The sequence below is a fragment of the Physeter macrocephalus genome, chromosome 16, assembly GCF_002837175.3.
Source record: "Physeter macrocephalus isolate SW-GA chromosome 16, ASM283717v5, whole genome shotgun sequence".
NCBI lineage: Eukaryota > Metazoa > Chordata > Mammalia > Artiodactyla > Physeteridae > Physeter > Physeter macrocephalus.
This window is the reverse complement of record NC_041229.1, coordinates 76,442,187-76,458,948: the sequence shown is the minus strand read 5'-3', so window position 1 is coordinate 76,458,948 and position 16,762 is coordinate 76,442,187. Positions and strand designations below refer to the sequence as shown.

The 16,762-nt window shown below is 34.0% G+C and overlaps 1 protein-coding gene across 6 annotated transcripts in view; it reads right to left on the bottom strand.

Moving 5' to 3' along the window:
* The window catches only part of GAS2 (growth arrest specific 2), a 165,850-nt gene that overhangs the window by 66,751 nt on the left and 82,337 nt on the right, over positions 1-16,762 (bottom strand). For all 6 annotated transcript variants that reach the window (XM_024119128.3, XM_024119129.3, XM_028501464.2 and 3 more), the window contains 2 exons: positions 13,063-13,204; positions 1,640-1,703 (listed from right to left, as the gene is read on the bottom strand). In XM_024119128.3, the coding sequence (XP_023974896.1) occupies positions 1,640-1,703; positions 13,063-13,204 (206 nt within the window). The remainder of the gene's footprint in view (positions 1-1,639; positions 1,704-13,062; positions 13,205-16,762) is intronic.

Here is a 16,762-nt window from a genome sequence, read left to right as displayed (position 1 = left end):
CGGGGCGCGAACCCGCATCCCCTGCATCGGCAGGCGGACTCCCAACCACTGCTCCACCAGGGAAGCCCCCTCCTGTATTTTTAATATCACCTTTCTTAGGGGATATCTGTTGAGCCCAAGGACTCAAGGCCGAGTCCTTTGACTCATAGCTGTTTGTCGGGCAGGCCAGGAGGCTTAAGCATGGTGGAGGAGTGGCTTAGCGGAGTCCTAAAAGCAACAGGTACCTTTGTCTTGCTCCCTCTCAGAACCCAAGAAAGTGACAGCATTGAAGGGGAATGGGGTCCTAAGAAACAGTCAGATACTATAACTATGCCTGAGTAGTAGAGACCTGAGTGGTCAGAAGACAAGGGGACCCTCTCCAGAGGCTGTCACACAGTATAGCTGGGAAAGGTGTGGGAGAAAGTAGGGATATCCCTAAATGTCTCAAATTGATTTTTTTCACTCCTTATTGAGTGGAGCCTCATTCCTATTTAATTCAAATATTTAAAAATTAAAACAATCTCTCTTATCCAATTATTATGATGAAGTAAAATCCATACCTGATGAACAATTTGTTAAGATTATGTTGACTATGATGTTTTAAAGATCTTGGGGTTACTTCTTCTGATTACAGTGAATTTTCCACTGGATCAAAAAAAGGGCTATTCATTGGCAGCAAGTTTTCTACCCATTGCTGTAATTTGCTGATGTGCTCACCTTGTATTTTATTTTCTTTGATTTTCTTTATAGCTCTGCCTTTGAGAATTAACACCCAGAGCAAACTCTTACTTTATCTTATTGGTTCGTCTGATCTCAATGCTGGAAGTATAATCAGATCTGGATGAGAAATTAATTCTGAAGTTTTATTTTGCATCAAGATCTATTCAAACATTTATGTCTTCATTTATAATTCTTTGGGCTTTATAAAACTGTCAGAAGCCTTGTTTGAGGATTTGCAATGTAATAAGGAGAAGACATGAAACCAAATCAAGTCAGCTGGGCTAATAAAGTCCCTTCCCCTGCTTATTTAGCTACAGTTATGACTTCTACAATTACTTCTTGTTTTTCTTTTCTAGAAGAAAAAGATTCCAAAGATATCTCTACATATGAAGGATAATATTCTATCTTTTTCCAATCAAATTATGGAGAATAATTTTAAAACTATCCATCCACTCAGGAGTAGAAACCAAAAGCGCTGAGGGATGAGATGTTAAATGGGGAAAATGAGGAAAAAGGAACAAAAGAAGAGGCTGAAAATTATTAAAGAGTAAACAGGAAGAGGGGGTGAAGGAGCTGAGAAAGAGAGAGAATAATGGGAATAGACTTTCCACTAAGGAAAGCATAATTGTCACATACAATTTCACGTACAAGATCCTCCCCAGCCTCCCAAGAAACAGTTGCAAGGAAAATGTATTCAATTAAAGGATATTTAGAAAATGCTTAAACATAGTGACTTTGACAATAAGGCCACGATGTTAAGAATATTGGAGGTCCACTTTTAGTTTGAACAATTGCTCTCGAGATGTTCATACTGATCATATTTGAAGGAGTTGCTTCTCAACACCTAGGATAAACATCAGTGATGAAAAGGCAGCAAGCTTCTCAGCTGCTTGGATGCTGAGATGGTCAAGTCTTAATTAGCGGCAATAGTATGACCTACCTGGCTGCAATCCGGCCAAGCTCTAGCAAACAGAGGCACACTTCTCTGGGTTGCTTGTGGAGGACTGAAAGACAAGACAAAGGAGGACACCTTTACAATAGAAAGGACAGTAAAGCAGCTCCATGGGGAGCAGGATCGACTCCCTCATCCCTCATGGTCCCAGTAAATGAGCTAGTCTTCATTCTGACATTCATAGAAACAATCCTATCCCACAGTACAGTTAGCTTTACTAAAGTCCTAAAGCAGTTTTCAAAACTCTTTGCCCAACTTCCTCCCCAAAAGCCATGAGTCTCAGGAATCCCACCCTGAAAATACTTTCTTCAATTAGTTAATATTTGTCAGTCAATATTGGAAACACATATAGCTATAATTATGATATAAATAGTTGATGGATACTTAAAAACAGACAGCAAACATAAAACTATGAAGCAAAGTCTGCTCTTTTAAAAATCCTAACTCTATCTTCACCAGTGATTTTAGCAGAAATAATGCATTGAATAAGGATTAAAAATTACACATCACGGTCCTTTGTTACCCTCCAAACAATAATGTCAAGTGAGCCCTCTGAAACTTGATGTCTTCTCCTAACGAAATTTGATTAAGTGATACTTTAGAAAGAAACACTTTCAACTGACTGAATTTTGTAAATATGTACAAATATATAACATCAGCCAGTTTTGCCCATAAAATGAGCAAATTAGAAGATGGTTCTTTGCATTGATATTTCTTTTCTAACATAATATGATTACTTAATAAAGCTGCTTTATCAATTGCTCTGGACACATTCAGTAATGTTGAAAAAATCATACTTGCATTTGTTGAGCCTACCAGAGGAGTATGTACTGCTTATACTTTTTTCTTTTTAAACTAAGATTTGAGAATTTTAAAAATGTTATTATATACAGCACCTAATAAAGACAACAGATATTGGGGGGAAAAGATTGAATTGAGAATGGTCTTTACATAGACACAATATCCTGATAAAAGAAAATACTAGCTTATTGATAAACATTAAGAAAAATAGCAATATTGCTTCAATTCTTAAACATAGAATTTTATAGTAATTTAATTTCCCAGCTTTATTCTATTCCCCCACTTAAATATCTAATTCCTTCTCTCCACAGGTTATGGCAATGGCAATATTTGCCACTGACACCAGAATGGAATTTGTTGGGAGTGTGTGGTGACTAGAAAAATACATTTACTTAGATTATAAAAGTATATGATTTCACTTGGCTTTAAACAAACAAAAATTTATTATCTTGCTATAAAATGTAATCTTCAAAGCTTTTAAAATAAGTTCTAATATCATCAGCAATATTCATTAAAATAGAATTGATTATGGGAAATCTGAATTACAGAATCTTTCCATTCTTGGTAATATGAATTTGAGTTTCAGCTAATGCTTAGTGAATTATCATAAAACCCAGGTTGGGGAAGTCGAAAATTACTCTTAACTAAAGGGGCTTAAAGCAAAGATATTTACTACCTCCAATTTCAAGTGCACCATTAGCTGACTCTGGCTGAATGATACAATTTTTGATATATTAAATCGACTTCAGTGCAATGAAATGTACGGACTGTAATATCACATAGGCATCAATTTCAAACAGAGAACAATAACAAACATCACAAAGCAAAAGCAAAACAATGAAAATCTATCTTCTTGTCTAGAGAATCAGTTTCTTCTGATTTGGACTTTTTTTTTTATCCTGTCCATGGTACAAAATAACAAACAGGAAAAAGGAATACATGAAAGCTGAGGAGAAGAAGATGTTTAAGGCCCTGCTAATACCCTCATCTTCAGTGAAAGCTGTGTGAAGCAAGCAGCTAAAGCTCAAGGAGACTTGGATACAATCTCATGCATTTTGTGATGGAAACAGTGTTAAAATATGAAAATTATTAGTGAACTGACCAAACTGTGCCAATATGCAATCAACACCAACTCTAAAAAGCAACACCTGACTCAACTATCATGATTCTTTAATCAGCGTATTGTACTTATTTTGAGAGTATGTTAAGAATTGGAAGTAAATACCAATAGATACATTCAATGGAAAATAAAATTCATTCTGAAGAAAAACAGTAATGTGGGTAATGTAAGAAAGACAATGTGATATGTAGGATGCATTGCTATTGTGTATTCAGCTATCAATTTAAAACAGCCTTTGCATGCCAACACTAAAATATCTAATCTACCATGGACTCATTAGAAAATCAATTTGGCAAACTGAAAAGTAACTGCATGATTCTCCTTTTTATATCCTTAACAGAACCTGCTTATAAAATTTAAGACAAATAAACATCTCACTCAGCATCATCCCTTAGGAAAATGATAATAGAAAGATGATGTTTTACTTTCCAGTTTTCTTGGAAGTGTTATCTTTAATAAAGCAATTGCTTTATTGCTTCAAAACACACCTATAATATTGTCTCACTTGTTAATGGCATTTTGAATATTGGGCATATCATGCTTGATCCATAAGGGTCAAAAATATCATGTTTGATGACTTGTAAGCAATGAAGGAGTTAAATCTGCAGGGAGGCATAACAGCACAATGACAAGAACAGAAGAGTAATTACTCAGTAAACACTATGTCTCAAATTATCAAGGATGATGACAATTATGTCATGAGGATAATGGTTGTGACAATAAACAAACTGAATAAAGGCTAAAATCTTACCTAGCATATTTAGAAAAGGAAAGAATTTAAATTATGTCAAAGTTTATTTAATTGTAAAAGCAAACACTCTTACCTTATTCTATAAAATTAAATTCAAGAGTCTTTAAGTAGTATCTACATTATACGAAAGAGGTGACTGTGTTTGGTTTTTGCACTCAAGCAAGTTCTAAACTAAAGTTAACAGATGGAAAGAGAATAGTGACCATGGGATTCGAGCCACAAAGATCTGGGTCTGAGTGTGAGCTCTAAAAGTTACTAGTTTGTTATTTTGGGAGATTATAAAATCTCAGTTTTCTGAGGGAAAATAATGGTGTGTATCTTGCGATATTTTTGTGCGGATTTAACACAATATTATTCGTGTTATTCTTAGCCAATGCTTGGCACATAGAAAAGACTTCCCAAGGTTAGTTTTCTTTCTTTATTATTATTTTTGTTGTAAATTATTTGCTTAAAGATTATCTTCATTTGGCTTAGTTAATATTAATACACTCATTTTTTTCTCTATAAGCATTTTTTTGTCTGTGCACCTGTCATGTGTAAGCCACCATACTAAGCAGTGGAAGGAACTTCAGAATTAAAAAAACTACTATGGATAGAGGTGTATAATTTAAAACAGTTATTATAATGAGTGTATTTTGAATATTTTGTCATTTATATTATATCAGAAATAGTTAATTCTAAATTTAATCAAATTTAAGGTTAAGTAGGTCAATTTGGCCGGCATATATAGACAGATATAAAGGAGAGAGCCTATCATTATTATGGGTTTGTGCTAAGTATAAAACTTAAGTAACAATTACATTAGAACATGTCATTTTATGAAACACTAAACATCTTACTGTCAATTTTTTTTTTTTTTTTTTTTTTGCGGTACGCGGGCCTTTCACTGTTGTGGCCTCTCCCGCTGCGGAGCACAGGCTCCGGACGCGCAGGCTCAGCGGCCAGGGCTCACCGGCCTAGCCGCTCCGCGGCATGTGGGATCTTCCCCGACCGGGGCACGAACCCGTGTCCCCTGCATCGGCAGGCGGACTCTCAACCACTGCGCCACCAAGGAAACCCCCTTACTGTCAATTTTTCTGCATCTCTGGGAATAAAATAATTTAGATGAGCCCATTTTCAATGTTACCTAAGTTGATTATATATTGTATATATGAATGCATGTTTTTGTCAGGATGATTAGAAAGACAATTTTCAGTATATTGCATTTGAACTAAAGCCTTTATGTTGAGTTGTATGTACTACTCATTTTAAAGACATTTTACTGATTTGTCTTTTCAAAAATATAAGGAAATTTATACTTATATTGAGGTTTATGGTAGGAAACATTTTTTTCACTCTATCATTACAATATGAATATGGTCTTTTGCTTTGAGTTATGATTAGAAGAGGGGATCACTATGGCTTTCTTTCCTCTGAACAAATTCTCTTTAAAACAAAAAGCTGTCTAATCACTGGTGATTATTATGCAAAAGGTCTTATCATTGGAGGCTTCTTTTTAAATAATCAAAACTGTTTCGAAGAAAAGTATAAGGCAGAACACCTCTGGAAAAAGCAACACAGATCCCTATTCAAAATATGTGGCAATCTTATAACCTAGATTCTGTTAAAATCTCATGGGCATCAAATGTCAAATGGAATGCTGCTAGCTCCAGGAATAGAAAATGAGACCTTCTGCTAAGGCAAGGGGTAGAGTTTTAATGTCACAGAATCTGCAAGGATAAAATGCATTAGACCATGAATGTATAGTTTATGTATATATATTAAGTTTTAACAGATGGACAAAAAATGAAAATATGAAAATTTCATTATCTATTTGGTTTATATACATTAGAGGCAATAATATTCATGTTGGTTTTAAAGGAAACTATATTTTAGATTTATATTTAAGAAGAAATTTGCAAAACTTTTAGTTTTGACTGAATATTAAATTGTGAAAATATCATAAATTTAATAACTTCCCACCTCCCCAGAGCAGAGAACAGATTCTCATACTCAGAAAGAGTGACATGTAGAAGATACAGTAAACTAGATGTCAGAAGAACTGGCTTCTAGTCCAGGCTACATAATTTTCTCATCTCTAAAACGTGCCTTCTACTTGCTCTTTCTTATGAGGTAATTTTGTGGTTAAGGGCATTTGGTATATGGTAAACATTCAACAAATTTTACTCCTTTGCTACTTAAGTGATGGTCCACAGACCAGTAGCACTGGTATCAGCTGGGAGCTTGATAAAAATGCAAATTATTGGGTCCCACCCCAGACGTATAGAGCAAAATTTACATTTAAGCAAGGTTTCCAGGTGATGAATATGCACATTAAAGTTTGAGAATCATTATATTAATCAATGTTATGATTATTACAATAAACATCAATTATAATTCTATATCTATGTTGGTTACAATATTCAAATGTGATTTGATATATGGAACATGCTCTAGAAATGTTTAAGATAACAGTGATGATGATGATGATGATGATGATGAATGGAGGAAAAAATAATTTGTGAATTGGATTAGCCCTTAATGGGTATTATGGGCATTTATCACCTACCAGGATCTATAAGGTACAAAAGATGCCTCCCAAGAAAGTAAAGGGATGGCTGTCTACATCACGTCACTCCCAGAAAGTCACATGCAGAAATCCTTGAGTTTAAAGGTACGGAGCAATTAGGAATAGCAAAGAAATTTAGGTGCCTTAAAACTGATCTGAGGGAGGCTAAAGAGAAGAAAAGGCAAACAAGAATAAACCTCACAAACTCATGAATGCTGAGTGTGTGTGTATCCAAATTTCTCAGAATCACTGTTCGCATTTAAAACAGGATACAGCAGCCGTATAATTCACATAAACGAAGAGAATTTATTCATAATCTCATCAGTGATGGAAGATGTATAGAATAAAATGTAGTTAATTGCCTTTGCCACTAAGTCAAAACATGTCCCAGAGCAAGGAGTGCCCTTTCTGTCTCTAGCAGCCAGACCTTATGTGAAATTAATGGATTAAGTCACTATCACTCAGAGCAGCAATAGGAGTCGAGTCTCTTCTAATTTGGTTTTTATTTATATTTTACTTTTCCTTTTACTTGAAATCATCATATGAACTTCTAAAATTAACTCATACGAAGCATAACTTTCTGTAACACAGGAACATGATCTTTTTTTTTTTTTTTTTGCGGTACGCGGGCCTCTCACCGTTGTGGCCTCTCCCGTTGTGGGGCACAGGCTCCGGACGTGCAGGGTCAGCGGCCATGGCTCACGGGCCCAGCCGCTCCGTGGCATGTGGGATCCTCCCAGACCGGGGCACGAACCCGTGTCCCCTGCATCGGCAGGAGGACTCACAACCACTGCGCCACCAGGGAAGCCACTGGGACGTGATCTTTGAAGGTTAATGAAGTTGAATTCAAATCCTAGCTGGGCCACTGAGAAGCTGTTAATATTGGGCAAGTTATTTAATTCTCTTGGTCCTAACCTAGGATTTTCATTATAAAATGGTGGCTGTTGGGAGAGTAGATATGATAGCACATGTGCACTGCTAGGCTACCCTTATTAAGCATATAACTATTGTTAGTTAATATTGCACAGTGAAAATTTGATTCTGGAAAAGCTAGAAGGCTGTCCCCTTTCCTAATTCAACCCTGACTCCATCAAATCCTTGATACTGGGAGACATTTAGTTCTCTCAATCAGATTTCATACTGTACTGTCCTCATTTACATTTTTTTCTGACATATGGGCAAATCGCTACATTTGGAAAGAGTTTCTGAGCTCAAACTCAGAATTAAGATGCTAATAAAGTACTTTATAAGAACAGGTGTCTAAAAATCCAAAGTCTAAAATAAATTGTTCCTGGGGAAGAAATAATGTGAATATAAATAACCCAGAGCTAATTTGGTATCCTGAAGTTGTTATTCTACATTAATATTAATAAAAGTAATATAACTTTTTTTTCTACAGAAATACTCTTATAGTCCTCAATACAGACAACAACAACCACAACGGATGATTTATCACACACTGGAAGGCAGGCATATATTCTTTTTCTGATGCAATATGTATAAAACAGAAAATGTTAATGTTTAAAAATCCACACACAATCCTTTTAACTTTTGTGCAACATCAGACCAATACTGTAGGTAGGTCAGTGCTTGACCAGTGTTAGATAGAACAAAGAATTGTATAAAACTACTCTTCAGAGTCATGCATCAAAAGAAGACAGTGCCACACAGCAAACACAAATACAGAAAATAAAAATAAAAAAACAAATCACACACATTTGCATGCTAGCACAGCAGATAGCAAACCCTTTTCTTGCTGAGTAGATTCTTTCTCAGAGAAATAGATGAAGAATAGTCACTGGCCTCCAAATCCTATAATCATCCAATAACATAATAATATTGACATAATTACAGCAAGCAAAAAAATGTGCATTTTTCAAATATTCCCTCCCCATCCCTTTATCTTTTTCCATCTTCCAGCTCACCGGAATGTACATAAGTAAAGCAAAATAAACAAAGCTCTGAGGAAAAAATTAAGCTAACTTAACAATTTCTAAATCAGTGGGCTAAAGTAAATTACAAATAATAAGTACTCCATGCAAGAGTATCACTAATATAAGGAAATAGTTTCTACTCAAAATATCTTAGAAAAGAATCATATAGGAGCATCAATTTTAGGGCTCATAACTTAAAATTTTTTAAAATTGAGAATAAGTCATAGGTTTTTGGTCCTAATGTAAAACAGCCCTTATAATACATTGATGTATAAAATACACTGATGTATAATATACTGATGTCAATAAATCTCTATGCAACTTGGTTCAAATTATCTTAATATAAATAAAATTGTTCATGTTTCAGATTACATGCCATACCTGTTTACAGTCTAAAGTGTGTTAATAGAGAATTGAAGAAGAAAATGATATTACTTACAACCCAATTACTATTTATCTTACTTTCGGATTCTGAATATAGTATTTTATTGTTATTTACTAGATGTAAATGCTGAGACCTCATTTTCATATTAATCATAATTTTCCCATATTCTTAAATAGTCTCAAAAATATTATGAATATTATTTTTGCTTGGTATCTATGAAAGACTGCAGTTTGTTTAAGCTACCACCAAATAGATTCAGTTCATCCCCATTTTTTACTCTTATAAAATATGTTTCAATGGACATTCTATTGCTTATCTCTACTTACTTCCTTCAAATAAACTTTTAGAAGTAGAACAACTTGATAAAAAGATATGAGCACTTCTTAGATCTTACATAATGTCAAATTGCCCTCCAAAGAAGGCATGCCAATTTCCAATTTTTTTTCAGCAATGTATAGAAGAACCCACTTTCCTCTATACTCAGCACTAAATATACAATTGTTAATCCTCGCTAATTTTTCATAGCTTTTATTTGCATTTGCCTTATTACTAAGGTGTCAAACATTTTTATCTCTGTTTTGGGCTTTTATAAGTCTTTTATGAATAAGCTGTTCATGATATTTATCCATTTTTCTATTGTCTCACTTCTGAAACACTATTCTGAGATATTAGTAAACTTATAATCCAAGAACTGACATTTGACAGAGGAAAAATTCTATCTCAAGAATGTCTTAGAAGATAAATGGAAGGTTACACTCTGTATGTGATCGCCTCATGTGGCATAGAAAGTTATCGGCCAAGAATCAAAACGACAAGCACGAGAGAAGCATATGGAATAAGATGTTGTCTATACTCCCTAGTTCATCCCTGGCATCCCTTCCCCACCCACTGAGATTTCTTGTCATTAGCTGTTGTGGAAAGAGAACAGATAGAGTGAGTCATGAATTAAGATCCTCCCACAAATAATCGTACAAAAAAAGCACTGCAACAGAGGGTAACGTATCAGTTGCCACAAAGATAAGAATGCTTTATGCAGGCGAAGACCTTTGAAGAGCTAAAGACAGAAGCCTCTTGATACACATTCAGTACAATGATCTACTTTATCATTCATTCAAACAGATTTTTCCCCTTCATCAGGGCATCTTGTCCTTTTATTTGCTGTTCAAAACACTAGGACACAAAGGATGCTCTTCATCTTGTGTGCTACTGAAATGAAATCTTGAGGTAGGGAAAAAAGAAAAAACCCTTGCCCTAAATTCCCTTTCAAAAGTGAAGTGTGAAAAGACATCAAACAGAGTACACAGTATTATTGTTGCAAGAAAGTCAATTCTGCAAGTGCAGCGGCTCCATCACTTCCTCACCCACAAGTGAATAATAAGAAAAATCCAAGGAGAATGGGTTCCACTTGGGGAAATGGAATTTTTCATTGGCCTTCCTCCTGATTATCATTAACATCTATGGGCACAGCTGTTTCCTTTCACTGAATAATCCTGAAGTCAATGCTATAGTATTGTCTCCCTTCTTCCATCTCCACAGGGCCTATTGTACATCACCTCATGCCCTATTCTGAGCAGCGGAAATTTCAAATTTATCTTTTCATTGAGTAGCAAACTAGAAAGCCTAACAATCTGATTTAGTTTGGTACTGAGAGGATTCAAAATTATTTAAAAAATTTATAGCCTTGAAAATTTGGTCCCATTAAACCTTCTTGGCTATATAAATACATTTTAATTGCAAGGTATAAGTGAAGTTATACTGTAGAAGATAACCAGAATCAAAGATATTTTAACAAAATACTCAACAGTTATGACATATAAATTATCATGTATTTAATTTTTATATAAACATTTCTTGTTTATAAAGTCAGCTTTTTTCAAACAGGGTGAAGAACTCGACCATCTAAAAATTCTTCATGACATAATTTTATATGCTACAGAGTATGTATTTATATACCAGGACCATTGTTACATAAGCTGCTTTATGCTTTATTGTTTCAAAATAAAATGTATTATTTATTACCTGAATGGGGTTTTAAAAAGCCATCCAAGCTTCTTGGAGTCCAACTAAAAGTTTTGTTAGTTCAATTAACAAAAGAACTTATGAATAGTAAGAAAATTGAGACAAGACCATATTTACATTCAGAGCTCCTAGTAATCCACTTAGCCTACAGTAGTCACTGAAAAAATGCTTTTTTTAATGGAAACCTGTGCAGTAAACAAATTAACAAAAAATAAAGCAGTTTCCCCATGTGGCAGTTCTTCAGCAATGCAGGAGCACTCCAGAATTTTAAATCATGATGTTATTTGTCCACATAAAGAGTGTGCTTCTTGTGACTAAGATTTGATTTTTAAAAATTTATATATATATAAGTGTGTGTGTGTGTGTGTGTGCGTGTGTGTGTGTAGACACACACACAGACATTTACTAGATCTTTCAAGGGTTTTTTTCGCAACTCTTCCACGCTAAACATGAAAGTTAAAATCTATTTGTAAAATTACCACTGCACTGAAAAAGAACTATATCCATACATATCTTCCACCAACTTTTTTTTACTTTGAGGTGAGGAAATGGTAAGAACACTCAAAGCTCACATATACAATGAGCATTCATAGAGCACACTGCTGTATATAGTATGCTTCTGTGCAATTTTTCTGGTTAAATTTTTCTTTCAGGTATAAAATGTTCTCCTAGCCTAAGTTCGTGTTATTCTCTTCTCTGCTGGGAGACTTCTCAGAAATTTGATGACAGTATTTCCATATCACATCAACTCCTCTTAGTACAAATACAAGTTTCCTTAAGCACTTAAAATGAGTAAGACTTTAGCTGCTATACCATCAATTTCCTAGGTTCAGCAGGGGAATGCTGTTTTATGAGGTCTCAGGGCAAAGTGTATTGTCATTGTTCAGATGGCAATTTGTATACTTGTTCTCTCTGAAGGATGCTCAGCTTACTGTGATGTTAATATTTGTATTACGTGATTTTGTGAATTGATTTTTTAAAGCCTCAGGTAAAAGAACCAAAGCATTATTCCCCCCTAAATGTCTCCTTTCTTCACTTAGTTCCACTTTACTAGAATTGGGCTTTAATTCCAATATTTTCCATAGTAGAGTTCTACTGGGGTAGATCTTACATTGAAGGTTTGAACATTTAAGGGTATCAAGTAATGTCAAAACACTGAATGATCCAATGTATGTTTTCTCCCAAGGAAATACAAAACTATGGTATGGAAGTGGATTTGCCAAAATTCAATCATAAAACAAAACAAAAACCCCACAATTATCTGGGTAGGCCTAGGCACTAACGTATCTGTCTCTTATTCCATAGTCTTCAATTATCCTAATCTCTTGCTTGTTTGCCTAATTTTTAACTAGCTAAAAAATAAGTTTCATTAACTAAAAATAAGCTTAACTAACTAAAAAAATCAGTTTCAAGAAAGATAGAACTTATGAGAGATGGTGTTTTCATACTTTTGTAGAGGTGAAAAGACGAAAATGCTCTTGATGGAGGGCTGGAACATATATAGCTACCCTTCTAGTCCAGGTAAGAGCCTGGTGGTAAAACTTAACCCTACATTTTCCAAATATCCCCCAATTTTGCATTGTGTGTACTTATTTTTAACCAGGAAAGGATTCTGCTACTTAATGTTCCTGTTATTTTATGCACAAGGTGACCAAGATTAAGAGGGTGAATTTTTCTACCTTCAAAGACTCAAGTTTACAAAAAACCTGCAAGTTTACAACAAACTACAATTTTTTTTAAAGTTAACAAAGTGTGAAATGACATCACACAAAAAAAGTTAGACTTGAGAGTTATACAGACAAACAATAATTTTAATATTATATCAGCTAAAATTCTGAAGGAAATGTACATACCCAAACCTTCCGATTCAAACAGACATGTTTCATCTACCCCTAAATCTCGGCACCAGGATAAGAAGTTTGCTGTATTGTCTCTGGCAAAAAAGGATCCTGAGGGTGCACTGGCCTTGCATGGAATCTTCTTTAAGGGCAGATTCTGAAAAACAAAGAAATCTCACTCCGGTGGAATATCTGGCAGTCATCACAGTGATACATTAAGTGTACATTTATGTTTTCTACAAAACGCTTTGGTACAATCTTATGTCAATAAATAGGTTTGTAAAGAACTATAGGAAAGAACATGAAACTCAAATGAAACTTAGTTCTTAATTAAGAGACTAGGAAAATCTGTGCCTGTAAACATATACTTGCCTTTTTAGTATCTAGAAGTAAACATACATAAATCCCTTCCCTGGCTCAGATTGCCTCTTTTCTTTCTCTTCTACTATTTTTTTGGCCTTCTGTTTCATCTACGTATTCTGTCAGTATTTCTCATAAAGTATGTATAAATGAATTTCTCACTTGTGAAAGAAGAATGAAACACAAATACAGTATTCGAATATAGATAAAATATGACACACACACCTGCATTTTTATGTGTATACATACAAACACACAATAAAAATTACAATAGAATTATAAAGTCAAAAGAAAGCAGCAGAATTGTCTAACATCCATAATTCTCTATCACCAATACTAAGAAAAGGAAATATTAAAAATTTTTATCTTTTAACAATAACATTTTACTATCATTCTTCCAGACTATTTCTTTTTAAACCATAGATTATTGCTCTCTTATGTAATATAAAAATAATTCTGGTTGGATTTCTGCTATCTGACCTTGAAACATGTTTACATTCTGCATCATTTGTCTTCCAGGATAAGAAAATGCTTAAGAAAAGGGAGTGTGTGAACCTGGATAGACTTTTCTATTATCAGTCTCATAAAATTTTAGCCCTGGAAATCTCCCTTACCATACCAAATGTTATAAAGAGTTGTGTGAGGTTTTTTCCTTTAATAGAATATAACCAGTTTTCACGGCATTCCATGAAGTCACAGAATGTGATTCTATGTGATGTGAAAGACTGAGCCAAGTATTTGGATGATCTAGGCTAAATAGAGTTTTGCCTCTGAGAGCAAAAAGATCAAGGGAGAAGCATTTTGTGATTTCAATTCACAGATAGGGTTATTTCCTCTATTCTCTGTGAACAAGAAAATATAAACAAAATGTTGTTGATTGTTGAGGTCATCTACAAAGATGGTTATAAAAAAATGAAATAGTGGTCTTGGTGTACTGGTGAAGCCTACTATCATCAAACTATTACTAGGGCTTTTCCTGTCCAGGGATTTTATGGCTACATAACTAAAATATTCAGTTACTACAGCACTCAAAGACTGTGTCTGTCCAATAGCAAAGATCCATCTCTTTGTTGCTGACTGAATTTGTTTTAGGCTTAGACATAAAAAATTTTTTGCATGAATACACATATATTTATATATACATATAACAATACCCATTAACCAATTTGGTTAAGTAGTGGTTTTCAAAGAAACGCTTTCCTATATGAATTGTAAAAAACAATAAGAAATAGCATAGTTTAATGTCCCCTTTATAAAATATTCATGAACATCAATTAGTCAATATTTTTTAAAATTAAAAACCATATATCCCTAAATCTAGCAATTTACTCCTAAAAATATATCTTGCAAATATAATAGTATTATTACTTTAAAATATATGGACAGGTATATTTGTTGCAACACTGATTGAATAGGAAAAAAATAGACATAGAATGTGTCAAGAAAGGGCTGGTAGAATAATATATAGTATACAAATACAATGGAACTCTGTGCAATAATTTAAAAAGAATAAGATAAATATATATGTGTTGGACCATAAAAATGTGCAGTATATACTCTTAAGCAGAAACCAATAATTTGCAAACACATATGTACACTACAATTTCATTTTATGATGTGTGTGTATGCACATACATACTGGTGCATGTATATGTACATACACACACAGTATAGATGGTCATATATAAAGTTAAATTGCAGATAAATATGTTGTATTATAAATATGAATATTGTATTTATTTATATAACATTAACTTAGGAAGAATTCAAGGAGGACATCCATCAGATTGATAGTAATTGCCTTTGAGGAAGGTGATTGATGCATAGAGAATCATTTATATCTTATTTTACATGATTCCAAATTATGTAGTAGGATTTTGAGTGACTTTTACATTTTATCAGTATTTTCCAATTAAATAATCAAATAAGGTAAATCATGTCAGCCAAAACATAACATAAAGGTCTGCTGAAAAAAAGTCTTCAAGAGGTGACTGTAAAGCTTCTTTATGATGCAAATAGGAAAAGAACATAAACAGAGTCAAACACTAAGCCATTTTAAAATCTACCACCTCTACCCCTGGGTGGGGAAAAAAAACCTTGTGAAACCACTTCAAACTGATGAATGAGTTTGCACACAGGAACTATAACTTGGAACTATAAAACACTTGACATATATAAGGGCATGCCAAAGGACATGAGATGCATGGTTTTCATGGCAAAAAGGAATACAATATCCAGATTGCACCAGAGAAGCTAGATTGATTTGACACTTAATCCACCAAGGGACATAGCTCATAGCTTGTAGAATCCAATATTCTTTCTGGCTGCATACCAACCAAAAATCAAAGGGTCAACAGTCTTCCCAAGGTTGCTGTGCCATTTATACATAAGAGTCTTAGAGCAGATGTCATATTTCACTTGAATTAAAGAACAAATGATTCGATAATATCAGTACTCAATACCTTTGGAACTTATAAATATTTTTTGACATATTTTACACAAAAATATTCATAAAGTTCCAAAAACCTTAGCAATTACTGTATATCTCTCCAAGTTCTGTTATTTTTTAAAAATTATTAATTTCTCTAGGTTCTCATGAAAATCCTAGGAAAAATGACAGCTCTGAATCTCTTCTTTAATATCAGTAAATAAAATAAAAGCAAATTGATGTATTGAATAAAATCAGCTTTCACCTTGCCACAAAAATCTTGAAGAAGAGGTTTAGAATAGAGAGCTGTCTTGAGTAATTATGAGAGTGTCTACTTGAATAGCTAAAAAATTGACCACAGATAAGGAGAGGAATACGTCAGATGTAAAGAACTAGGGATTCAAAAGAGAACCTCCACGTATATAGCTCATCTTCCATATTAGTTTTCCCTTTACTGCTTAACTCTCCAAAGAACTCCTATGGCATTTAAATTATATACCATCTCTAATTATCTACTCAGATGAGTTTTTCCAGACAATGCTGCTATATATTATGTCCTCAGAATCTGATTGATGAATACATGAATGAATGAATGGTTAGATTTGACCCCTCACACTAGATCATAATCAATGTGAGGGCAGGAGCAAACACTCTGCCTTAGAGATTTTACATCCCCAAGGGACATGTTTCCAGGGCCTTCAAAATTCACTAAATTTATAGCACACATAAAATGCTTCCCATAAATTAAGAAAAGTATAACTGAAAAATATAAGTAAAACCTTTGAACATTTTTTGAAAGTTACTGAATATGGAATAAGTTGAGAATAGTTGCCAAGCTGAGCTGAGATTGGGTAGAAATTTAGGCTCGCTTACTCACTAGCAAAAGTCATGCTACCGTCCTCCAGCCTCCATGGTATAGGTTTCAAT